The sequence below is a fragment of the Bombus pyrosoma genome, linkage group LG2 (assembly GCF_014825855.1).
Source record: "Bombus pyrosoma isolate SC7728 linkage group LG2, ASM1482585v1, whole genome shotgun sequence".
NCBI lineage: Eukaryota > Metazoa > Arthropoda > Insecta > Hymenoptera > Apidae > Bombus > Bombus pyrosoma.
The window spans coordinates 8,811,073-8,838,132 of NC_057771.1; the positions used below are offsets into that span (position 1 = coordinate 8,811,073).

Here is a 27,060-nt window from a genome sequence, read left to right on the forward strand (position 1 = left end):
GAAACCTTTTGTGAATATACCATGTGTGTTATATAATACATTTCGAAATTTCACTCGACTACGGGTATATTTGTAGAGTTTGAAACAGATCTGAAAATGTACGTAAAAATTGCAAAAGATTTAATACGAACGTATATCTCGCAGAAATCACAAAGGTGTTTAAACTACTGAATTAAAATCAGTTATTCGTTGTAGCAACGAGCCTCCACATTCCATGGAAGCATCCCAACACTCGTTATAGTTTTAGAAGTCAAATGGATCAATTCCATATATTAAAAGAGAAGACGAGTAGCAACGTCAGAAATATCATTTATTCAAATTTACCTTAAAATTTATCTGATTATGCTCAATTATATTCAATTTCAAATATCTTCGCGTGTCACTGTATGTAAGTTTTCATCCAATTCAAAAAATAACGTTAATTACAAAAAGGAAGCTCAGTCTGCGCTTCTCCGAGGTGTAGATCAAACAAAATCCAAAGTAAATTTGAGGTAGCAGCAGGTTGAGGATCTTAGTGTCGAAGGTCCCAGCTCGATACATATTTTATACGCCTGCTCGTTTCGTATCTTGCCGCGTTATCATCGGAAAGTTCCGGTCTGTCAGGAGTACAAATAAATTTTTGAACGATGTCCCGTTCGAATGTCCCAGGAAACGCAGCAGATATGCAAAGACCACGCGAAATGAACGCACGCGTTCGATAATTCGAGCCACGTTGCGATTTGAAGATCCAAGAAATTCGAGAGCTGTAGCGCCGAGTGGCAGATTGTAGGCTAAAGCGAATCGAATATAAAAGTATAGATAAAAGAAAAAGTCGTGGAAATTTTTCAAACGACTGTACGGTGCTAGAACGAAGGTTGGACAAAAGTAAAGCCGGGGAACAAAGTAAATCGACTTCCATTTGACCGGACACATCAAATCGAATTTCTCCGTTTCTGTATCGATTCAATCACAGTCGCGATATAATATTCACGAACGGACAGATTCCGTCAAATGTCTCTGGGTCTTGCGGTGTAGCACCTGGAAATGATTTTCTATGGAGGTCGGTCGATCCACTGTCCGGACCTAGATAGGGTTAGCTATCAGGCTTTACGATTGACCGAATCGTAAAGCCGTCCTTCCTGAAGCGGGATACGATCAACCTACCAACCGATATTTGATTCTTGATCGTATAAGCCGAGAGCAAGGTCGCCGGTGCAGCAAATTCTGAGCAAATGTGCCGTTAATTCTCTGCCCGTTTGCCTCCGTAACCCCTTCAGCGTCATTTCCTCCTAGCCGTGGTCATTACACCGTCTTCCACTTGATACCTCATCTTCCTGTTGGCTCGAGGGCCAAAATTCAGGCCACCGATATTTCATTTCGTTCTGTTCGATACACCTGACCGACCTGGTTAATCCTCTTCCTTCGACCGAGCTTTCCTCGACGGGGAACTTTTTAACTTTTCTTGGTGGTTACTCGTAGGGCGATCGTAACGTTTCAGGGTGATTTCCCCCCGTTCTTTATGATTTAGCGATACACAGTTCTACGCTTGTTCGGAGTTTCTACGCGATCGCAGTAAAAATCCTTGAACAGAGAATAGAACAGCGTAGCTGAAAAAGTATCGTTCGCGGAATACGTTAAACCGCGCAAGAAATATAATCCTAGTTTCCATATAATACGCAGCGAGCAGTATTAAAGGATCAAATTTATAATTCGACTTTCTTCCATAAACGTGGATATTTAGTCAAGAGCGATACAACAGAGTGGCTTCGGCTTTGCCTTTCCACGTTCTTGTCGTTCCTCGATATTTCTCCCCGTCTTTTTGTATCTCCTTTCGTATTCAAGATATTTTCCTTCCTGTTGTTTCAAGCTTCTATGACTCTCCTTCCGCCTGTTTCTTACAAAAGTCGTTGTAAAGAATCGACACTGTCGGGCAAAGATCGGAGTCGGAGAATAGAGAAAATCCACGGGAAAATGATAGTAAGAGAGGTATGAAAGAGGGAGAGAAACAATAGAGCACAGAGGGGAGATGTTTCGTTTGCAACGGAAGGTTGGACGAAGAAATCGATTGTTCATTCACTGCCATCCCGTCGAGAGAGGAAGCTTAAGTGGTTTTTGCATGGCCGAATCCGGGTTTAAGCGTGTCAAAACTTTTTAACGAGCTCGTTAGGGACTTACCAATGGCGAAAAATTAATTATCACTGAAAGGACGATGTTCTTTCAGCCTCGCACCTTTCTCGTCCTTCGCGGATTCTCGTTCTTCTCTTTCTCTGCGAACTTTCGCGCGACAGTTCCCATCGGATACTTCTAGACGATCGGACGAGGAAAACTCGTTATCTTCGTGGAACACCGGGCCCGGACTGACATTTTTTATTCCTGTATTTTCCACCTTTATCTCAAAACGTTGACGAATTAAGGCCACGTTTTTTTACTGTACGACGTAAAACAGGATACAACGGGAAATAACCGTATAAAGATATGGGAATGCCGACGTTTCGGTTATGAGATAATAACGCATACAAGGCAGACAAGGAAACACACAGGATCTCGCAAACAAACGGTGGAAAACAAACTACGATCCAACGACTTCCGCAACGATACCGCGCTGCGTCAAATTTTGTATCCCGGCGGAGAACGATTGATTTATTCGATTGATAGGTAATCAGCCATTATCAAATCTGCGGAACGACAATCTAATCAAGCTCCGGCCGGAATTTACTGCACGTACCATCCTGAAATGCCAATAAACCAAGCCGCGTTTACGATTTCAACGTGTGCTTTGCACTTGATTGCCTTCTACGCGCTGTGTGAATCACCAACGAGCGCTGCCCTTTGTTACTTGTAAATTGGCGAATCGATGCACTCGATTTACAGCAGCACGTTTACTTGAACGATCTGCTTGTATCGCATTGACTTTCAGCCGCGGTCTCGCTCTATCGCCGCTACCCTTGTTACCACGAGCCTTGTAATTGGTAATACGTACACAGTCTCGTAACTGCTGCTACAACTGCAGAAAAGGATAATCCCATACGAACGTATAAGTTGAAAATATGGAATACAACTTTTACATACGAAGATTTGTCCTCGAGAAAATTGATTCTATGATTGAAATACTTAAACGTATTCGCCTCGTACGTATGCATCGAACCTGTTTCTCAGCTTACAGGATCTCCCTGTAGGTTCATATCTCCGTTTATGTTTATATCTATCGCGTTGAATAAAATGGAAGACACGGTGAAACAGAATATTCACGTACGATAAATTTGATTGTTGAAATTGTTGAAAATAATATTCCGTGGAATGGAATAGCGCTCTTTGTGCCGACAAAAATTCGTGCGAATCCTTCCTAACGCGTTGTGAAAACAATCGTCTCTTTAATACTTTCAATGCATTTCAGTCTTCTGTATCGAATTTAATATTTTCAATATTGTCCGATACTTGTAATTTTTTCAGAATGCGTAAATAAAGATCGGGCGGAATTAGAACGATCGTAGCAGTAAAATTTATTTTATTTTCATAGGAGGGAAAAAAGGACGATGGTATTGCTGAGTGAAGAAAAACAGGTGAGCTTGATCAGTTAAACAACGACCGTAGTTCGATTTGCCGTCGATTTATTTCTGGTATCGGTAACGTTTGAAATGTTAGGATATACTCACGAGGCTGGCGCTTCGTTGATCTTGACTACTTGCACACGAATGATCGTTAAATCGATCGATACGAAACAAGTCTTACGATTGTTTTTTCTTCTTTTTCTTGCGTTTCTTTTTTAGATCAGAACATAAATGGCATAAGTTTGAAACGACGCGCAGATTTACATAAAATTAACGATCAGATGGATTGCGGTGGCACGAGGGAAGTTGATAGTACGTCTTCGACTTGTTTTTATCGCTCTTCGCGTTTCTTTCTTTCTTTTTTGCTCCATGCTCGTTCGTTTTTTTTTTTTTTTTAAATCTGGCTATATTAAAAGTTTAGTGTAAAAACATCGTTAAGAAAGGATATTTACTCGGTGCGTTAGTTAGAATATACGAGCCTTAATGTGTCGGTTACAATGAATTGAGACGCGTTCGAAAAAGGTCAATTGTGATGATAACGCATCGACGCGCACGTCGACGTCAACTTCGATCGTGCAAAATCGTAGGAAAGTTCTCTCGTGGCGTACGCCACGAAGCGCACTCGTTGACTTTTTCAACGTTTCTTTTTTTTTTTTTTTAGGCTCCCTCGAGCATAACTTCGTATCTAGTTCCCTCCGTGACAGTCTGATCAAACCGGCCATTAAAATCTTTCAAACCGAGGCGAACGCTACTCGATGAAACGTAAGTTCTCCATTCTTTCTTAACCGAAATTTTATCTAATTCGTTCTCCTTGATTTCCACGTTTTTGTCTTTGATCTCGTCACGATTCAATCTTTCCTCGATGAAATTACGTCTGGTCGGTTTGCTCTATAGGAGGGTCAATATGTTCATCGACTTCAGGTACCATATGTACAAACATCGTTAGTTCTCTTTCTCTCGTACACGCATACGTACACGCACGCACAATAGAACACATTGAAGCAGTCATCCACTCGAATAGTAATAGTCACCGTCGTGTGACGATCGGTGTCAGTCGTTCGCGAGATCGATCGTTATGTGTACATATTTATACATAATATAATTATTATATTGACTAGAACGCGCGGTTTTGGTTCCAGCATCGACGAAAATATCGTTGAGTGCAAATTAAACACATCGATTATGGCTGATCCTAAATCTTTAAACGTTCGACACACAAGAATACGTGTCTTGGTCTTCAAAAATCGTAGAGACGCTCGTCCTTCTATACAGACGCGTACATCGTTATCTCGCAACAAGCCATTCGTTCTGCTATAAAGGAAGAAACGTCGTTCCACCGTGACGAAACACAATCGCGCGATCGAGCTCTTCTACCCTTTCACCAGTCGCTTCACTCGACATTGTCTGCGAATACTCGTGTCTCGCGACTCGGGAATCTTCCAAGGAAATCGAGTTTGCCTATTTACTTACGTTCGCGTCCGAGAGTCGCGGATGGCACGGGGAAAAAGATCAAAAGAGCGAAAAGTCGAGGAGCTCGAGTCGTCGTAAGCTGGCGCGAGGTTTCACGAGCTGGAACACTTCGAAAGAGTGTTTCCCTCTTTGCTGCTGCGACGATTGTTTCGCTGCTTACGCTATTGTTGCCTTTCTTCCTTTTTCCAACCGTCGACCATCCTCGTAGCTGATTCGCAGTGGCTAAGGACCCATCAGTCGTTTCATGTTGTAACGGCAGTAATCTCGACCGATAATATCCTCGTACGGAATTTCCTCTTCCAAGGGTTCGATGCCATCCGCGGCCATGTCGTCTCGAACCTGCAAACAGAGACACTCTGTTTCCATTTCGATTTCGATTTCGTCAGCGAGAACTGAATGAACAGAGAAAAAGGAACGAAGGATGAAACGATTGACTTTTACGTTGTTGTCCATGTAGCGGCATAACGTAAGAAATTAAATGTTACACGGTTTTAAGCAACGTGGAAGCAAATTTCCTCGAGTAAATGGAAGTTTTTTGCTGCTCCCGTAAACTCGATACCGTCGATCCCGGAGAAACAGTCAATCAATTTTCACGGTGCTTCGAGTCGGTGAAAGGCGGAGCAACCGAAAGGAGGGGAACGTTAAAGAAGGAAAGCAGGGAAGGAAAATGTAATCGTGGTCGTCGTAGGGTGCGCATGGCGTTGCAAATATTCTGAGGAAAAATCACGGTCGGGGCACGATCGTCGGTCGAGGAGAAAAAGGGAATGCGGGAGAAGGTGTATAGCCGAAAGCCGAGGATGCCGAGGGAAAAAGTTCGCGGTGCACGTATTTCGTGCGACTCTGTACAGCCACCATCAATTTTCGGTAAGCCCATTAACCTTCCACGGCCATTACAGTCCAGCCGAAGCTTTCGGCCGTGGTAACGTTCAGCGAACGCGTTGCCGATGTTCACAACTTTTTTTTCACCTGCACCCCTTGTCCCTTTCCCTCTCTTTTTAAAAAATTTATTTTCTCTATTCAGCGTCCTCGTGTTTTTGCCTTTTAATCGTTTAACGGCAATCGTTCGTTCGAACAAGGTCTGCGCGTTTCCATCGAGAGGAGGCCCTTTCCAACAATGCGATCGCTGTTTCATTTTGTAGGTCAACGTGATATTATCCTTTAACCGATCTGCCCGTGAACGGAATCTACGAGAACGTAAAGGATAAAAATAAAGATACTACAAGCGGTAACGTCACGGAGGCTGTAAAATACCGAGATTCTCATTTATTTCGTGCCAACCACCGTTCTGTGCCTTTTGTATTTGCCCTCGAGTATTTTGGTCGAATAAATTTCGAATAAACGGGACAAAAAATGAAGCGATATCTGTTGCTCGTCGAGAATTCAAAAAGTTGGAAAGAAAATGACTTTCCAGCGTACACTCGACCATTTCAACTGCCCTAATCAAATCTAGTTTTGTCGTCGGTCTCGTGGTTCGTATCTTGCGCTGCACCGTGATAAAGCATCGTTCGTCCACGTTACGAACGCGCTTCGGTCGTAATACACGGTCGTTTTTTCATGGTCCGCGTACGTTTTATCTTTAAATTGAATTCTCTCCCTCGTCGGTGCACGACCACGAAACGTTCACCGTCGTGGACCACTCCGTAGAATTGTCGGGGAAATTAAAATGTTAATGGACGTCGAGATGATTCGTAGGTAGGGGCCAGGACCCGTTTCGTCGAAGTTATCGTTCATAAATTCAGAATGTTTTTAATCAAACGCGCCTCGTCCTCGTATTTCTTTACCTTCGACCGATGGTAATAGGCTCTCTTATTATATTTCTGAACAGGCTGAAACGTATCGTCGGTCGTCCGCTGACTTACGATCGTCGGGATCGTAAGCCGTGCGCGAGATAACGCACCAAACGTCGTATATTTTTAACGTGTTAGACGATTTTATCGATTTAGAAGGAGAAACGTTGCCCGGTGGTTACATGAAAATGTATTAAGGGGCGTGAACGCTTTCTCGTAATTATCCAACCGCACTTAACTTCTTCTTATTTGATCGTCCTCTGTCAGAATTCGTTACGTCGCGTCGCTGCCAGCCAGTTTGCTCTTAATTCTCCTTCGGACGTTATCTCGCCGATTTCTCGAAGCTTCTTGTTTTGGGAAACAACTGTGTTTCACACCTCGATTCTCGGGATGCAATTAACGAGAGACAATGCCGCCCGTAAAGCAATCGCGTCTCAGGACCAGTCTCAATTTCCTGACCACCTTCTTCGCGCGGTGTTCATATCGTAGACGATACGTCTGCAGCTGCGTTTCTTCGTCTTTCTAAGAATTCTAAGGCACGACGGATACAGAAGATCGATGTAATCCGGAATTTCGTGCTCGCCCCAGAGGAACAACGTTGAGATTCAATTGCACCGACAGTGTTCCGTGCGTCGGTCGTGTCCCCAGATGTACGGTAGACCCGTCTATTGTTTTAACAATTACGACAATTCTCGCTTCCGGTAACGAACAGTCCGAAATCCGGTGGATTCTACCTGGAGAAACATCTATTCGCAACAAGGAGCAGAGAATTAAAATCGTTCAAGCCAATGTCGTTTGTGACATGCTTGGTAACACAGCGAGAGATAGATATAGGTAGGTGCTCAGAGGAACACGTACTTACAGACGGAGCTTGTTTCGTTTTGTACGTCGATGTATGAATTAACGTCACCTGTCAGGTCCAAGGAGCTGCATTCGTAGGTAACCGTGTTCTAACGAAACACGAGTGATCGTTCTGCTGGAAACCGTGCTTCATTGTGCGGATAATTTGCTTTTCCCGGAGTCTAGTACAAATTTCCGCGAGCGAAACGTTTAATTGGATCGATGGAAACTCTCATCTTTCCCCTTCATGAATCTCGTCGAAAAGCAAGCGATTCGTTTCGCTTCGTTCGCCGAGGTAAAATCGTTTGTCAGTTTTCAACGTATCGCCCTGACTCCACCACCGTGTTCCACGTTACTTTTGCGTATTAACGAAATCCGCTTTGGCCAGTGTTTCGTTGTGTGGACGGTGAGAGGATCGCGATTAAATTATCGTTATAATTTCAGTGACGGCCACGTCGAGGGTTGTCAAATAACCGACACTATTTGTACGCGTAATTTCCCGCATTACACGCTTTTGTGTAATTCCACTAATGTTCTGTTAAAACATACTACGGTACACGTTGTTCATACAGCGAATTAGTTTACTTTGGGCTTTTCCGTTATGCGAGCACTCTACGATGCAGTAGCGAAACGTAGAGAACGCGATACGACGTCAAAAGAACGGCAGAGATACGCCATGGAAAAGCGATTTTACCTGTCACGTCGGGACGTTATACGAATTATTTATCTTCTACTCGTTTGCTTGTCGCGCGTACAAAACTGCATGTGACTCGTTACTCGATATTATAAATTACAAATGATAGATAGAGTCTCGATGTTTATGTAGATTCATATTTTTATAAATACAATTAAGGAAGTGGTGCGTACCTGCGTACAAGTTTCAACTGGAAATGTACAAATACCGAGAATATCACTGAATTATGGAACAGAAATAAATTCCGTTGGTACATGTGACAAATTTGACAGCTTTCACGATCGAAATTCCTAAATAAGCTTCGGAGAGATCGTCATTGCCTCTCGGTCATGGTATTTCTAAATTTCTCTGCAAATATCCCTGACCGCAAATTTGTCGGTTTTCCGCCTTACTTTCCTCCGTCGATCCTTTCTTTATCTTTGAAACTCGGATGAACGTTATCGCGTGGCAGGGTAGCGTGTTAGAAAACGCAGGTAAAGAACATACGATCTCTCCGGTGTACGCGATACGTACACGTATGCGTGCACACGGTAAATCGGTGCAAATCATAGAAGAGGGATGGTGGTTTTGGTAGGTGGAGAATCGAGCCAGCTGGTTCTGGGATTGGCAGGACTCCAAGAGAACAAAAATCGTCGGTGAGTGTACGCGCGGTCCAGCCGTCTCTCTCGACGATGCACCGGCGAATGCATGATTTGTGTGCTTTATTAAATCCGATATTGGTCGACTCGGCTAACCTGGTTCAGGACCAACGGTTATTTCGCGCCAGAGACCAGGCTACCAGTCGGCTATCGTCCTACTGATTTTTCACTTCTGATTCCTGCGCGTATTCGGCGGACTGGAGTAAGATACGTATCTTCGTTCGTAAGTATTAGGACACTGACAGAGAATCGAGATAAATCTGACGGATCGTTGGAGCATTATTAAAATCTTTAGGTATTTGGTCGCATACTAAAAATAATTCCAGAATTGGACTTTAGCTTATGTATTGGGTTGGCAACTAAGTGATCGCGGATTTTGTCATTAGGTGGTATTGACAAAATCCGCAATCACTTAGTTGCCAACACAATAGGTGCTTCGTGTCAAAGGGTTCCAATGAGGTTTAGATCGAAGAATCTCATATATGTGTCAGTGTATAGTTCTTCGAAATTTGAATCAATTATCGTTGTATCGTGCTTATACTTATGAGTATATATAAGATGATTTTATCGTAGAACGTTTACCTTCTCTACCGCTTTGAACACACGAATGAGATTCAGGCCTGCTAACTTCTGAATGTCCTTTTCCAACCATCCACGCGCCAATAGTTCTGCGAATAACTCCGGATACTTGCTAACGTCTTCCAAGCCTGCCGGTGTCCTGAAAAGGATAGATCATAACGCAGTTTCGTGAAAATCTTCATCGATTGATAACGCTAGAATTACCAAACTTAGGTTCGCTTGTTTCTACAATTCACGTTGAAAATATGTAAAAAGTTATGGCAAAATTAATATTAACTTCTATTGCGATGAAATTATCGTTATACATATGTAGATATCGAGTTACTTTATACAATAGGATCTCGTTTGTTCGAGTAGATTATGGAAGAAGATAATTCGGATAATCGAGTAGTTCTGACAACTAATCCCTTTAACTGTTTCTATCGGTTTTAAATAATAGAAATTGATGGCTGGAGAATTAAAATCGGACACGCGTGTGCGTTTTGCCTATGTTATTTCTATATTGCGTTCAATTGTTCCTTCTTCGGCTCATGAAATTTATTCTGAATATAAAATGGAGAAACGATTGCATACGTTATAAGAATTTATTTTCCATCGTTAGTTGAGACAGCAGAGATTGAATCGTGAATTTGTATATTCAAAACTATGCATCCACTTGTTCGCACACAAAGTGCAAATAAACGACGATGTATATTGTACCATACGCTATATATTTTAACCATAATCATGCTTAGATGTACAATATAAACCGGTCGATAATTTTAATGTTAATATCTTCGTCGACGTTCAATCGTCGCTCGATTAATACACTGCATTCTTGTGACGGAATTCAATATCGGCTTTTCCTTTTTACGGCTCGCGTTAAATCAACATTCGATAAAAGGCTTTTCCTCATCGGCGGTAGACGGAAAGTTCGTACAAGCCCGGAGATCACTATTTACATAAATATTTCCACGCGATAAAATAGGGTTTTAATGAACCGAGGTAAGCGCGGCGAGAGTTTAAATTAGAAAACTGCTTGAAACTTTTATAAGAGGCCGGCATACTTCACGTTCTCCATATTACTACAGTAATTTTACCGCCGCGTAATTCTTAGGAGGAAGTTTAATCTATTACGCAGGTCCTGGACGAATAATCCTTTTCACGTTTAATGCGCGAGCGAGCGTACACGCCGAGAAAACTCGCGATAACCTTTGTTCATAATGCATGAGTACGGGGCAGGCCTCTTAACGCGTATAAAAATTCACTTGCGAAAGAATTAGCAACTTCTTTCTGCGATTTTCCGCAATAAGTATGTGTACATATATATATATATATAGATAAACATATATATATATATATACACACACTTGCACACGCACACATATACTTTTTTTCAGTAAGGTTATTCGATTTCTGGCTCCGCTTGTACACACTTTTCGCTCGTATTCAATTACACGCGGCGCGGGAACATTAATAACGTTAAGATAAAAGCGAAGAAACTCCGAACGTCACCGGTGCTAGTTTTTCATTCGAAACAAAGCTGTTACGACGGAAATCCGAAGAACGGTAACGAGCTTGTCGGGAGAAGGAGCTGCCCTCCTCCAAATTACAATTCTCCTCGGGCGGTTTATTCCTCATTACTTTAATTACTATAGAGCCAGGGCCGGATGATAGCGCGGCTCGTTGGCTGGCGCAGAGCGAGAAACGTCAGGGGGCGATTTCGCTCTTTAGGAGCCTCGTCCGCCTAGCGATCCGAACGTGAAAATGTGCTACGAGGTCGAGCTCTCCTAACTCGTTTCTTTTTATAACGACTTGGGATGATGAGCGCAGATGAGCCGCCGGGCAGATAATAAAAATTAACGATTACACGTATTTCCGTTTCCGATTATTACTACGTAATTAAGGTCGGTAAAAGTAAGTTCTTGAATCTCCCGAAATCGATCGATTCCCCTATTTTAATAGCCTCTACCACGTGCACACAATTTTTTTGCAGGTTTCATGCCCGAGCTATTCATACGTTTTATCTTTTCAATTCGGCGTAAAAACGTTTTGTGACGTGGTGGCCTTCTTTTTTTTTTTACGTTTTAATTAAATGTATGTTTAACGACGAAATCGTTAAAACGCGACGGTTGGCTCGTTTTTCGTTCGCAATATTACAGCGCTACGGTAACTTAGCAATTAAACCGCGTTATCTGGGTCGTTGTGAAGCGGAATTGGAACAGCGTTACGTCTTCCACCGCTTCTTTTATATTTCCCTGTCGATATCCTCGTTACGATCGAACACATTGACGATTGCCTTTGTTGACCGTCCCTACGGGCTACGTTGGTAGCCGAAAATAAATAAATTGATGCGCGTGGTTCGAAATAGCGGAGACGTGACAGAAGGCTGGCTAACTAATTTCGATATGGTCGATGGCACAGCGTCGACGCGACGTGACGCACGCAGCAGATATTCACGGCGAATTAGAGGAATGACGAGCGAGTAGAGCGTTAAAAGGGATCAGTCTGAATTTCGACGTTCTCATTACGCGCGTCATAACGAGCGGCAGAGAAGGACCGGCCGACAACGAGCGTTGCAGAACCGTTGAAAGCTACCTGCTGACAATGTCGGTACAACAAGAGCGGTTAGAGACTTATTCATAGCGCGTCATATCGCGGCTGAAACTGGCAGTTATGTAGCTGTATACTGTGTACAGACATCGACTGTCTGCGGTCACGAGCGTTGTTTCAATCTCGGAAATTTCCAAATCGAGTGCGTCCGTCATTACGAGACGACCGTGAACGAGCACACGGGGCCGTCGTCGTGGACGTGGCGCGATCGTTTCCCAGGGAAATACGTTTCCCTCGTTGCCCGGTATCAGCCACCGTTATCAATGCCTCTGGCGCACGTGTATTATCGATATTAGCCGTCAGTAGAACAGGTATTCGATTACGATATGAAATTTTTCATCGGCTCGATCCGCGATAGAACATTATCATTTTATCAGTTCCTACTTTTCGTTCTCCTCTCTCCGTTCTTTTTTATACTTCCTTTCTTGTTCTACCGTTTCTTTTTTCATTTTTCTAATCAAGCAACGAATAACAATTACGCACACCGCTGGTAATTGGCAATCGGCCACGACGATAAAGAAAGGAAAGTACTGCGATAAAATATTACACGTAGAAAATTGAGTCACTACCGACGACCAACCGTGAACGCGAGTATCGCTACGATTCGCGAAATTTCCAATTCTGCGCGCCTTTCCACCACAAAGGATTGTGATCGTGTTGGAGAAGAGGAAACGGCGGCTATAAGCGATATTGGAACTGATTCGCACGATTTCCGGGATACGGGACGAGCCGATATCATGACGCAAAATACAGGCAAGCGGAACGTTACGAAAAGAAGGAAATTCGACAAAGCCAGCGTTCACGGCGGACGCCAGAACTGTATCACGGCCATCTTTTTTCATTCTTCCGTGTTCTATGGACGACGACTGACGTCGAAACCAAAAATCCTATTCGACCCAGAAGATACATTTCGTCCAGCCGATCTGACAGTGATTTATAGGAGAGAATGAAAGGCGGAAAGAGGAAAAAGCAGCGGCTGCAATGGAAGAAACGTCGAAGAGATCGATACCCCGCCAAAACGAGCGGTCGCGAAAGAAGAAAAATACTTTCGGCACCGACCCGTTTCTCCCGCCTGTTTTCCGTTTTCCTTTCCCGATATCGATGCTAATTACGCCGATTGCAGGATTATTGGACAGTATAATTGATGGTAATTATCAGATTTAGCACAATTATGCTGGATTCCATTTGCTCGCATGCTGTTTATCTCTCATCGGTATCAATTCGTCAGCGAATAAAAATTCGCGGTTATCTCGATGCACGCTATAAAACATGTTTTCAAAATGGAAGTTTGACGTTATTCTGTAACTCGTCCGTTGTTTGTTGTCATCAAACTACCAAATCGTCGATCAATATTACCAAATCCCTTTTATACCATTCATTATTCGCTAACTAGTCTGTTATTTGTTATCACCGAACAGTACGGGATCGTCCATCAATATTACCGAAGCTCTTTTTTATTGTCGATAAATTAAAGTCGGGCGTCAGAAATAAAACGTTTTATACGCGAATGGCAAATCATCTTCAAAGAGGTTCGTATCGAAAAATCCACGTCAGGAATGTTCGTAAAATCACGGAAACCGACGTAATTTTTCCATTTTTTTTTTTTATTCTTAGAAACCATAAACTGTCCGCAATTGTAGCTAATTATATCGTTGAAGTATACGAGTTTCTTCCAGACGATAAACTGATAGAAAGTGACTGCCTTTGATATTTGTATTAACGCAAGCAATACTTTACGTAAGCAGTAAATTATAATAAACAGTTAAATATATTATCGCCACGCTTTTTAATAGGCGTTTGAAATTTATATCGGGTTCGCTAAAGGGTAATTTGGTACGCTTTGGTAAAATTTATATTTTGTTGTTACAAATCGACCAAAATGTCCGGTTATTTATGAATGGTAATAAAAAGGAAAAAGGGAACTGTTTGAATGTAAAACTTGGGAAATTCAAATAGAACATCTATTCTTTTTTTTTACGTTCCCCTACAGAGCACGAGAATCTTCAAAAGAGGCGAACGAGATTATATGTTTGAACATCAGCCATGTAATTACTTTTTAATCGTGTTGTTACGGTGTTAATAAATATCTCTCATAGAACGTTATACGCTGGATGATTGAGTATACATATATATTTGTGTAGATATCGCAATTAATAACAAGGACATGTGGGAACTCTGTTTGAGCGTTACGGTGATATGAATTTTAACATTCTTTAAAAGCCTGCCTGTTAGCGTAATTAACAGAGAAGTATCGAATTCTGTCAATTTCGTATTTCCGTTTCACGTCCATCTATTACAGATTCAGCTGCTCTTTCTCGTTCAAATGAATAAATAAATACGTGCGTTTTGATCTACACGGCAGTGTCTTTTAACGTATCGATTATTCGATTAAAACCTGAATTATATACAGGCTTTATTCCGTGATAAACTTTGGGCTTTTCAAAAATATACTCAATCATTTTTTCATTGGTATTATTTTTCTAACAATCGACAAAAGTCTCGCGATTAATTGGTCGCACATATTTGAGTTTATTTAACTGGCTATCGACCGTTATTTCGTTAGCTTAGTTAAGAATGTTTGATAAGGTTATCGAATGTACCAAGGGAACGGCTTCTTTTGTTATTTATTCCAATTCCACAGACTAACGAATCAGAACTTTTCAACAAAATATAATACTTTCGATACTTCATTAAATTTCTACAGTTCATTATTATTCAATAGTCCAATTTTCTGGTTCACTTAATAGTACCCTTTTTCCTTTTAAACGTTGTAATCGATGAAGGAGTATAGAGACACGAGGGACTAATTGTTTTAATCGATTTCGTATTTTCCACGCTATTAAACATACGTTCCAATTATTAATTCATTACATTTAGCTGTCTCAGGGCTGCGCGAATGAAACAAATTTTATTCTCAACCTATGTTCTTCATCCGACGAATAATCGTAGCTACGAATTGCTCGAATTCTTGTTACGTAGCCCGATGAAATTTTTAATTTAATATTGTCGCTGGCGCGCGTAATATTAAGGATTTTTTGCGCCGCCGTGAAAAGGAGAAATCGTACATTATTTTCGTTCATTTCAACGCAAAGTTCTTCTTGAGATTCCTCTCGCCAACAGAAATCCGCGAAAAGCGTTATCCTCTATCTCTTTCCTAGACAAATGGAGCGCATACGCGAGTTCAATTTTATGGTTCAGCTATCAAAGATTTTTCACCAGATAAACGCTACTTCGAAATTATATAATTAAATCTTAATTGCTCACTGGACAAACATTTGTTAATTATAATTATATTATTTCATTGATATTTATCCATACTGTAGATACACCAAGATATTTCGTATTATCTTGTTATTGCCCAACTTAAATTCAAACACACGAACAAAAGAATTTCGTTGTCCAATTAATAATCGTTCGATCGTTCGCAGACAACTCGAGCGTGTTATCCGTATGCCAGAAGCGTTCGGTTCTCCCTGACAAAAGTACGAAAACGTTGCGGTTAAACGGGTTCGATCGACGACACGTCGATACCTTTTTCTTCTCGTTTGTTATTTTTTTGTTCTTCCCTCTGTCTTTTTTTTTATAGTTCGACGTGCAAATCACGCTCCGCTTGCTTCGCGTTGTTTTTCAGTCCCCTCCAGCTGCGCTACTCCACACCCACGCGTGTTTTTCGCAACGGATTTGCGAAACCTGACAACTTTTCAGCATCTGCCATCGTTGCTCTTTCTTTCTGCCCCATTTCCCTGCTTTGTGCTTCTTTCTCTTTTTCGTTTGTTACGTCTTTCCCTTTCCCTTTCTCTCTCTCTCTCTCTCTCTCTCTCTCTTCCTCTCTGGTTTTTTTTTCGCGCAGCTTAATGGCGAGCTCTCTGATTCCAGCCTCGGGCAGGTATAATGCGTCACAGTCTCGCAAACAGGGTCAGCCGATAGTCGCGCGTTTCATCCGATCCTTTCGCGCCTTTGTTTCTCCAGCGACGATGAAACTCTGTTAAATACCTCCTACCGGCGAGTTATAACGCAAACAAAACGAGACGACGCGATAATAGAGCGCCGCGCCGTATCCCCGGCGAATCTACTTTTAGTCCGTCTGGAATATTCCTAGCCGCTCGGCTGTTTCTGTTACAATTAACGTCGCCACGAGTTAAAACCGGGTAAGCAGAAATTAGCTGCGACGACAATTGACTGACGCGTCAATGTCCCGCACGATCAATGGAATATCGAATATCCATATCGTTCGATATCATCGCTTCTTCCATCCTCTCGCACGTTGGCTCGCGCTCGTTTTAATGAAACAGGGGTTGCGTGAAACAATTTCTCGCAGAATAGTACCAACACGTTCACTGTTTAAATCGTTTTAGTCTTCATTCATACGTTTTATGGTATAATCGATCGCTTCATATTTTTTTTTTATCATTCTCCACTATTCTCTTTATAACATTAGCGTATACGTAGCGCTACAGTTTCATTCGAGAGAAAGTAGTTCAACAATTTTCTAGGAGGTTCGAGGGAAGAAACTTTCTAAGAAACCATACGTAGTTTAGAATGCCTTGGGAAAAGACGCATTAAATATAATTTGTCTTAATTTCAATGCATTCTTTTCACAACAAACGAACACGCTTTTGTTCTATTGTATCAGTTTTATTCGACGCGTGTTTTATATAGTTCTCATTCAGCACCGATTGTATCTGTGCATAAAACAGCAATACACGGATGTAACGTAAAAAAATATTCTCCGGATCACACGTGATGCACCAAATGCTGAACCAAACGTCGTGCATCACACGCGATGCATGGAGCATTGGACGCGTTAAGACTATTTCCAACGAAACACACAGAATCTCCCTAAGACGCTGCGCACGCTTAAGAACTGGCATACAGAAAACGACTTGTACGGCTTTTACCCTCTTGGTATTACGCTTTTATGAGGCAGTGGTCAACACTTCGTGCGGACATAAAAAAAAGAACAGCGCGTGCTTTATGGTAGCTACACGTTGGATCTCGTAAATCGCAACCGGTATAAGGAGAACGGCACAACGTGGCTAGAAATTACCACCTTTCGTTTTTTCCCCCGACCCTAATTTGCTGTGTGTTCGTTAAAGCTCACACGTTCCTTGCACGTATTTTTCCATGTGACCTTATCATGATTCATCGCAAACGAGAGACTCTCGAGAGTCGACTACAGTCTAAGTGTATTTTTATGAGTAACAAAAATGTAATGGCAATTCAACTGTAAATAAAAATTACACGAGAGACTTACAGATTGATACCATCGTAGCCGGCGCCTATTCCTACGTGATCCACACCAGCCACCTTTCGCACGTGATCAATGTGAGCTGCAACAGATGAAAATAACGAGTAATATTATTGAACCAATACTATATAGTTTCGTTCATACGTATAATACGTTTGATTTAATTGAGATATCCAAGGAGGAAAACTGCAATCTGCGTTATTTCATTTTCTGCGTTTATTCGTTTTACAAGATATTCTCTTGGAAGAGCACGGTCGTTTTCCCTAAAACCGGTTAACGCTAATTAGAAATTTAATCGATACGACCGATTTACGCCTCGAATGAAGCACGATTTTGTTTATACGGATTTGTCGAGAAACCTATATCGATAAGGATTAATAAAATATAATTTATTAATAATTGCAGTTCGTATAATAGAAATCCACTGATCCTCTCCACTATCTACGAGGTTTCGTTTGTACATGTAACAGAAGCTTACGTTTAATTGAGCGAATCGAACCGATAGCAATGCATTTAATCGGGCATTAATTAAAATTTCGCTTGTATAAACAGAGTGATACTGCATCGTGGCTTGATATTGCAAGAAATATTCGATTTAATTATACAAGGAAGGATGAACAATAAGATTTGATTTCTTCTCTTCAGCCTAATACCGCGAATCTTCGTTGCCCTAGGGTTTCTCCTGCATCGATGTGGGGCAACATATGTTACGACCATAAACTAAAATATTATCAATCGTTATATGCCTCTGATAGTAAACCAACGCGTATTGTACCCCAAAATAGCTTCTCGTATTTCTATTTTCGGCGAACTTAACCTCGATGCTCACATTCTCCGAATCCATTCGTAATCCTGAGAAGATTGGTCGAGCAAACATCGGCGCGAGCTGTCTTGCTCGCGTTCTAAGTGCAAACGTCAGTTACACTTGGAGTTAAACGTAGCTTCGGGGTGTACTTGACGGGCAACGCATTATTCGAGGAACGCGTGGGCGATCACCGGCGTGTTATTATTAAGTGGCCGTAATTGTTGCGCTGTAGTGTAGCGTGCTGCGAGCAGCGCGCAACGAGAAATCAATCATGAGAGTAATGTTGTCAATGGGCCAGCACGATCCGGCGTGCAACCGCGCCAACTAGCCAAATTATTGCTGCGAGTCTGTTCAACGCGGTGCTTCCCGTTTCGAAGCATAATTTTCTCGCTGTTTCTACGTGAACCGATACATCGTACGGAAATGAATCGTTGTTCGACTGTATGACCCTTATAGATATCGTTATCGATTCGCTTCCGTGAATCTGTTATTTGAACACGTATGAATTTTCACGCGACAGGGTAGATCGTTGACGAAATAAAAGCTACATGGAGACGGGAAAGTATAAGTGTAACGAAATTATCGTGCACCGAACTTGGTAAAATTTATGTATCATTCAGGCTAATTATTTTCAGCGTTCTGGTACTCGTTCGGAATATTCATTTGGAAAAATTATTTGGAAAATAACTATATGACGCTATCTAGGAAAAAGGAATTTGCGTTCTTTAGAACGTAAACGAATTGAATTTTCGTGCCATTTATCTCTTTTCCGTAGCATTTGTTTTATCTAACTTTAATTAGAAACGAAAGTAGGAAAATGGAATAAGTACAGGCGCGTAATAATTTTTCATCAGCAAAAGTCGACGTTAATTTCACCAAGAATACCCACGTTTTCTTAGTATATGCACCTGTAAATTCATTTTTTTTTATGAATACAACTAGAGAAATGGAAGCTAAACAAGGATTTGTTTCACAGTCTAAATAATTTAACGAGTGCTTCATTCTGAATATTTTGTATGTTTTTGCATACTATGCGCATATTTACATTTTTACGTATTATAATTTTCCGTAATTGCGCACGTCTGTAGTCCAGTTGTTAACAATTGTAAAAGAAAAGGGACTAAGTTTTAGGGTAATGTTACATTAATATACTGTTTAAAATAACCAGAGCATCATTTTGTGTCTATACATTTATTTTTATGACTGTTTTAAAGAATCAAGTATTAACATTTCTACACGATTATTCCATGAATCTGTACTTTGAGTTTCACTTTTAAAATTCACGACAGCTCGCAATAATCTTTATTTAAATTGTTGCAATTTGATTGGACGATTCCGTTCCCCTGTTCGTTAACGTCATTCCTCATTTCCTCAAATTCTATCGAAACTCATCGAAGTCACGAATTCCTTTTATCGTCCGATCCTCGTCGATGCCTTTGTCCATGTCCTCGGCGAATCACAGGCGGTGGAACGAACAAAAAGAAATCTGTGACGAGAACGAGCGAATGAAATTCGTAACTCCTGAAGGGAAAGCTCGCCGCAATCGTGATGCTATTCCGTTTTAAGCTCTTTTTACCAGCATCGAGTTGGCTCGCCGATATTCGCCTCCTGCTGAATGCATTTGTATTCTCAATGCCGAAGTGCGAAGGTTAACAGGTCTCTGCGTAAAACTGGCAATACTGGGCATTTTGTGGCGTGCGGGAAATCGCGTATAAAAGCAAAGCAGCTCAAAGCAAGAAAGGGACATCGCGGTGCGCGTATTTCGAATCGCGCGACGATCTCGAAATTTTCATCGAGCGTGGCACAGTACACGAAATTATGCAGCGGAAGAAACGTCGAGGTGTGGGCTGAGGTCGAGCACCGTGGATTCGTTTAACATAATAACGAGGTGGAGAACGTGGCGATAATTGCCCAGGAAGGTCGCGGAATTGCAACATCGTTTAAAGGAATGGGACGCGTTCCATTCTGCCTCGTGCGTACGTCTTAGCGTTAGCAATGGAAATACGATGAGTGCGGAAAACTGTATCGTTTGGGCCACACGGGGAATAGAGGGTGAGGAGCCAAGGAAATGCCAAGTTCCACGCTGTTCGCGTTGAAATTCTAAAGTTTCCCACGTTCGCGTGTCTCATGAATCACAAAGGGTTCGCAGATATGAAAGTGCAATTGCCCGTTGCCTACTCGGCACGGTCGCGTTCGATGAAGATTTTTTTTTCGTGGCGCGCTCGTAACTATGTCGAGGTGGAACAGGCTGCTGCATAAATTCGCTCTCGCCCTGGTATATTTCATTTCTACGTATAAAGGCGAAGTTTATTCAAAGCGTCGGCCGTTTGCGTCGGCTACCCGAAACTCGTACGGCAATATGCTTCGACGTTGCTCTCGTCGACTGCGACCGTGTTCGATAGTATCAACCTGTACAAATTCGATCGTCTATATCCCTTTGTGATAGGCGACATATTTGAAAATTGGCCAGTTACGGGACATATTTGAAAATTGACCGGTTTCGATCGAACAGATTCCGGAGATATTTTCCAGAAAAGTAATTGACGGCTCGCGCGAAACAATTCAATTTGTTTACATATTTTCAGATTTTCAATCGTACCGTTTGTTTTTCAGTTTCTCTCGCACCTACCGCCGTAGAATATTATGAATTCGAGTATCGTTTGAGTACGTACGTACGTACGTGTACTTGTGAAATCGACTCTTCTATATGGAGTAAGTGTCGTGGATTAAGAATATGTAGTTTTAAAGTATTTCATACTTGTATTTTTATTGGCATATACTTGGTAGCAGAGGTGCACTAAGGTTGTAAATTAAAATATCGATCTGTGTGACATCAATTGATATAGACACGCCCAGAGACTTATATGTCTTATAGAAGCATTGTGAATTTCAAAAGTCATTTAGGAATTTAATTACGATCAATTGGACGTCGAATCGATTACTTTTTTATACGTACATGTAGAGTATAAGGAAAAAAGAATTCTGAATTAACGCTATATGGTGCTGAACGATATCATGAGTTTCTTAATCCTCGTACATGGTCTGAGTTACTGTTTCCTTTTTCCAAACATATGCAAACTTTAATATCCGTTCGATTTTACGACTTCGTCATATTAGGTTGTCCGAAAAGTTTCTTTCGTTTTATGAGGAAATAATACACGTTTTTTATTTTATATTATTTCGTCGAATTACGTACGATGCATTTTATTCTGTTGAGATAAACACCGCGACATTTCATAAATTTGGTTTCACCTTTGTACGAAGGTGCACTGTTGTAAAAAAACACGTTTGCGAAAGAAAGAGACTTTTCGGACAACCTAATATATCTTCCACTAACAGTAAGAGACTTCAATATCATTTCGTTCATCATCAAGCTTTTACGAAACGATTCTCTACGTGGCATTTGTAAGATTCGAAGATGGTAGAACGGCGAAAGGTGCGGATTAGCTGGAGGAAACCATATTAACGCGCGAGAGAAAGAGAAAAAGAACAATTTCAACGCGATTCCAGCGTCCCTTTCAATTAGCTTTTATCCTAGAATATGGAACGGTGATCGTGCTACTGGTTCGCAGTTACGCGGAATAAAGGCCGAAGGTAATCTTGATTGGAGCGGAAAAAGGGGAAGAATTAGTCGAGTAACGTTATCAGTTCAAACAAAGGTGATATTATACTGGCTGTGAACGTAGAAACATAACGTTCAAACGTGCTAGTGGCTACTTAACAATTATCCAACAGCGTTTGTAATAGTTTGCAAAAGTGATACTTTGAAAAGTGATCGTTTGAAAAGCGATATGAATAAAAAAGCACAACGTTCAAGTATGCTATTCGGTATCTAAGTATTGATAAGTTATCTAGTAGCGACTGAAATCGCGTGTACTGTTAACGTGTGAATACTTGGCAAAGGAATTACGCCATTTTCAAAATTGATATCTCCGCTGCTGTAAGCTGGGTCCTTATGGCAGATACGTTTCTACGTTTCGTCGGCATTGCAGTTAGCTTGGCCAGAGGTTGTAATATGAGAGACTGATGGTGTGTGGTGGACGATATCTATCGTCAACCTGCTATTTAACTCTTTACGACCTGACGTTACTTCGTAGTATCGTTCACATTGAAATATTGTTAAGAAGCAAATATGCTTAGAACATGGCTAGAACTTGCATACGTACGTCTAAATGTATACAATGTGAATATTATATTTGGCGGGAGTTAAAGAATTCGCGTTTCTCTTACCGGCTACGTCTTCTAGAGTCGATTTCTCGCCACAGCTGATAAAATGGGGATAGAAAGATACCATAACTATACCATCAGTCTGCGCCTGAAACAGAGAAGAATGGAGAAGTTCGTTCGTTACTTTTCGTAACATTTCATAATTACGGAATTGAAGCTTAATAAAGACAAATTAATTTCAGCGAGGTGAATTCTTGCAAATTCGTCTCTTCTCTTTACGATATATGTATATTGTTATAATTGGTTTTTAACGAGAATAAAATATATAAGAAAGAAAGGGATTTCTAATAATATACATTATTAATTCGTAGACTTTTGCATAATCTGTATGAATTTTTATCGCATATTTGATGAAATTGAAACAGAACGGAAGGATTTTCAAAGAACGAACTCTACTGCACATATTATGTTTGCACACGTTGATCAATATTTTAATTTCATGGAAGTAGGTTGCCTTTCACCCTTTCTTACCTTTCTCGATTTTCTCTACGAATTTTCCGAACGACTCCACGTGTCCAAGAGATTGTTAATTTAATTGTAAACGAGGAGTTAGCTTTTCTTTTTCGACTAACAGGTTTAATATCGCGACTACGATGCAGAGAATAGTTGTAACTTACCAAACGTTTCAGCGCATGGTCAGGCACATTTCGCGAGGAATTGCAAAGGGCGTGAGCGCTGCTATGGCTGAAAATAACCGGCGCCTTCGACGTCTTCATGGCGACCAGCATCGTGGGCACGGAAACGTGCGACAGATCCACCATCATTCCGAGTCGATTCATCTCGAGGACGATACTCTGGAAACGTTCGGTCGGTGGGATATAATTGGGATAAGTTTCGAGTATCGCGAGGACGGAGATTTTTCTCTCCGTTTTTTTTCTCTTTCCTTCTCTTCTATTCCTCTTAAGTAGTTTCAAAGATATCCCGAGGATGCCGCATTAAAATCGATCAGTTCGTTTCTCGGATTTACCGACTGCTATCAGAATCGAAAAGTCCGGATTAACGCCGCTTAACTGGTCGAAACGAGTCGATTATTCGAAAGGAAATGGCCAGGTGAATGGAAGAACGCGCACAGAGTCCTACGGGAAAATTGACGAGTTGAAATGGTAGACGATATCAGCGCCAGAAGCGAAGATTTTCAGTTGAAATAGACAACGCATTTCCGCTAATTTCGACGATCATAGGCACCTGAGAAAGTTTTTCTACACCCAATATACAGGACATCTTTGTTAAAGTAGGATGTAGGAGGAACTTATACGTTTATAAGTTTTATTTAAATAAATATGTCTCTTTCGTAAGACGACTCTCGTAGATGGCTGTGTATCGTTCATCTGACGAACGTTAGGAATTTTTAGTATTTGTCATGTTTATAGATTTAGTGGGAGAGTAAGTGGTAAAAGATGAAATATTTGTACGCTATACTTATATCCCTACATCTTCAACTATAGCCTACCTGGCGCCGATCTGATGATTCTACAGCCGTATAAGCTAAAATAAATTATTCTGGCAATCGCAACTATCTCATCGAAAAGAATTCCACATAAAATTTGCATCCTTCCTCGCTGGGAAGATCTTCTCTTTTTCCGACAGTTACACCCTTTCAGCGTTCGATACAAAAAGATTAACTTGGAAAGTTAAACATCGATCGCCTGACAAATGAAAAGTTGCCTTCAGATGCGAATGCTCGCTACTCCTTTGTAGCATGCTCACGTGTGATCCGTGACACTTATTGCAACGGTCGATCAGTCAGATTGAACGACAGTTCCTTGGACACTTTGTTTCCGAGGAATTCCAATCTGGAAACGTGGAACACGAAATTCATAGTTTTACACTTGCTGGCTTTCAGATATGTTACTTTATTGTATATTGGTATTTTAACCGCGTCTCGGTTACGTTATTTGTTCCAGTTGCTTGGCCAATCATCGTTACGGATTCGTTCTAATAACCGTTTACACACGGTAACAAGCTGTTTTTGCAAACAGTTTGTAGGAAGTCGAGTCTAGAAAACCGTATTTTTCTCGCAGATAAGAGATTTCCAATATGTTCTATCAAGAAATCTGCTGTCACGGCGGGGGAGATATCGTTCTTGATATCTGACGTCAGACTTCCGAGATACGGTTACTAATAGAAAATTCGATTTCACCAGTTGACACTTGTCAGTTCCGGCGGAACAAAAAGGTACGGGCACTGTGTGACTTCTTTCTCGTACGTATACTTGGCGTTCGTTGCCGCGAACAATTGTTCTTTTCATTCGAAGACGGAGCGTTTCGTGTTTGCACGTACAAATAAAATACAACGAAATTGACGTACGATCGATAAATACCGAAGAGTTGCGAAAGTCTCGTGGTTTGTTCTCATTGACAATCGTCCGACAACAATTGGGAGAACAATTCATTCTCGTCCGTGGGTATACGAAGGTCTGCCAGAAATAGAGTTATCGTTCGCGTTCTAAGAACTCTTGCGCCGTTCCGGGGAACGTCTCATCCATTAAACGTGGATGCTTTGTTAAATCAGCGCCGTCATGGGTTGAATCTCTCAAGATCCCTGTTTATCTCGTTTTTCGTCTGAAACTACATAGCTCGTCTCTCGTTTCCGTTGCTTTCTCGTCTCGACGTGGAATACGCCGTTTTCATAACGAAGACCGGTTCTCATATTGCTGGTTCCCCTTCATTTGCGTCTCTGTATCTTTTGTTCGGCGTAACGTCATCGTTCCCAACGTATTCGAGGGAAATTAGCCGGGAGACGAATTTATCGTTAACTGCAGCGGCCATTATCACGAAATTAGCGAAGTTGCAGTATCTTTCGGGACGAAGTAGTCGTCGTTAGACTCGCACAGTTATCTCATGAATCCGGAGGATTTCCCCGCACCATCTTCGGGGCGGAATGCCTGCACCCGTTAAACGAGGATGCTTCATTAAAGTAACAACGCGATAAACTTCACTCTTCGGGATTGCTTCGCCACCCTTCGTCTTCCCCCTCCACTCTTTTTCTTAAGCATGATTTCACTGACTTGGCACACACATTCCCTCTCTTCGGATCGTTTTGTTTTCTTAGCCGGGACGCGACGCGAAATCTCGCTTTGCGACTTTCTTCCGGTTTTCTCCTCGTGGAGATTTTAGCGTCAGCCTTCGACGGAAACATCCTACAGCGACGTTGCATCCGCTTGCTAAAAGCAACGAAAAGGCGTTCCATCATGGAAGATGAAACGGGACTCGTGTATCGAAATCCACAAAGAACACAAAACCAACGAGATAGGGAACGGCTTCGTATTGAAAGTCGAGGAACGCGAATTTCTAATGTACGAACTCCCGAATCGTATGTTCCGTTTGATCGCGATAAGAAGAAGATGTTTTAACATGGAACATCAAATTTCTAGATGGAAATATTCCATTAAAAATTCGAGAGATCCGTTGTTCCTGTGGAGGATTGAACGAGAGGAGCTGGGAGAACGTTAAACGTTTCGCGGCGCAGAAACGTAAAAGGGAACACGTGCAAGTGACGCTCGACAGGATGATATTCGCATTCGAAAGCGACTGCTTCATAAAAGCCTTAAGCGCTGTTCGCTTGGTTTTCTTCGATTGTTAGAACGATTTATCAGCTCGCACTTTTCTTCCTTTTAATTCAAATTTGCTCGTCATTGCCATTCATTCCTCTGTATTGTTTTAAAATTTAGCTTCCGCTGACCTTGGACCTCTGTCACGTCTGAGCACAGATTCTTCTGTTAATTTTTCACGGGGGAAGTTCCTATCATTGTCAAATGGAGGGGTGGCATTGCATAAAAAGATATTTAACTGGATGAAAAATGGTCGAGCTTTCCTCGTGGGGAAAGTTAGGCGAAGGTCTCGCTGATTTCTCTTTTCGTGATACACTCGCTGGCGATTCATTTCTTACGGAGCATAAGTCAGATGGCAGTTATATTTTTTTCCTGACCATTGAAAGAATCCACCCTCGTGAATCTCGAGGTTAAGGTGGCGTAACACCGTGTAGTCTGACAGGATGACGAATCGGCTTCATTTCTCCGCCACTCTTTTTTTCGAAGCTACTCACTGTCGCTGTCTTAGATACTCTCCCACTTTTCCGAGCTGTTGTTTCGTACTGTAGGTGAAAACGACAGAGTAGGGTCGTGACGATGGATCGTAAAAGGATCGTGAGCAGAATAGTAATTCATAAGGAAGATCTAACTCTGATTTACAGAACGTGTTTGGTTCTGGGTACGACTATTCCTATCGACTCAATGGGTGATTCTTCTTCAATTTTATTCTATAAAAGTGACACGGTATCATTTCCATCGAGTGTACGTTCCAAGATATTCGAATCTGCGCGATAGCGTCCAAGTTGAGTCTTCTAGCAACCTAGTTTTGCCGTAAAGAAGAATAAAAGAAAGAGATAAAAAGAAAATGAGAAAAAATCTCATTTGTTTGAATCGATCGAGGGTCGTTCGTTTCAAGAATGGGTTTCTTTGGTTAAAAGTTATCCAGCGCTTCGCTAACAGATGATCGAACGATATATAAAACAATGTCGAGGAGAGGAACGTGGAAAAAGTTAGTTGGCGCTCGGTTTTTATCCGGACAGCACGAAACTGCGAAGATTCGTACTTTTGATCGTGGCGGAGTCACCAGGACACGGCCAGTTGCTCGGTCATCCCGTTCTTTCCAG

At 41.6% G+C, this 27,060-nt stretch overlaps 1 protein-coding gene across 10 annotated transcripts in view; it reads right to left on the reverse strand.

Moving 5' to 3' along the window:
- Positions 1-3,549: 3,549 nt before the first annotated feature.
- The window catches only part of LOC122572657 (dipeptidase 1), a 76,895-nt gene continuing 53,384 nt past the window's right edge, over positions 3,550-27,060 (reverse strand). For 9 of the 10 annotated variants that reach the window (XM_043737978.1, XM_043737960.1, XM_043737923.1 and 6 more), the window contains 5 exons: positions 23,025-23,201; positions 22,411-22,495; positions 17,382-17,457; positions 9,539-9,674; positions 3,550-5,336 (listed from right to left, as the gene is read on the reverse strand). In XM_043737978.1, the coding sequence (XP_043593913.1) occupies positions 5,220-5,336; positions 9,539-9,674; positions 17,382-17,457; positions 22,411-22,495; positions 23,025-23,201 (591 nt within the window). In that variant the 3' untranslated portion in view covers positions 3,550-5,219. The other variant, XM_043737985.1, reaches the window with a different exon arrangement.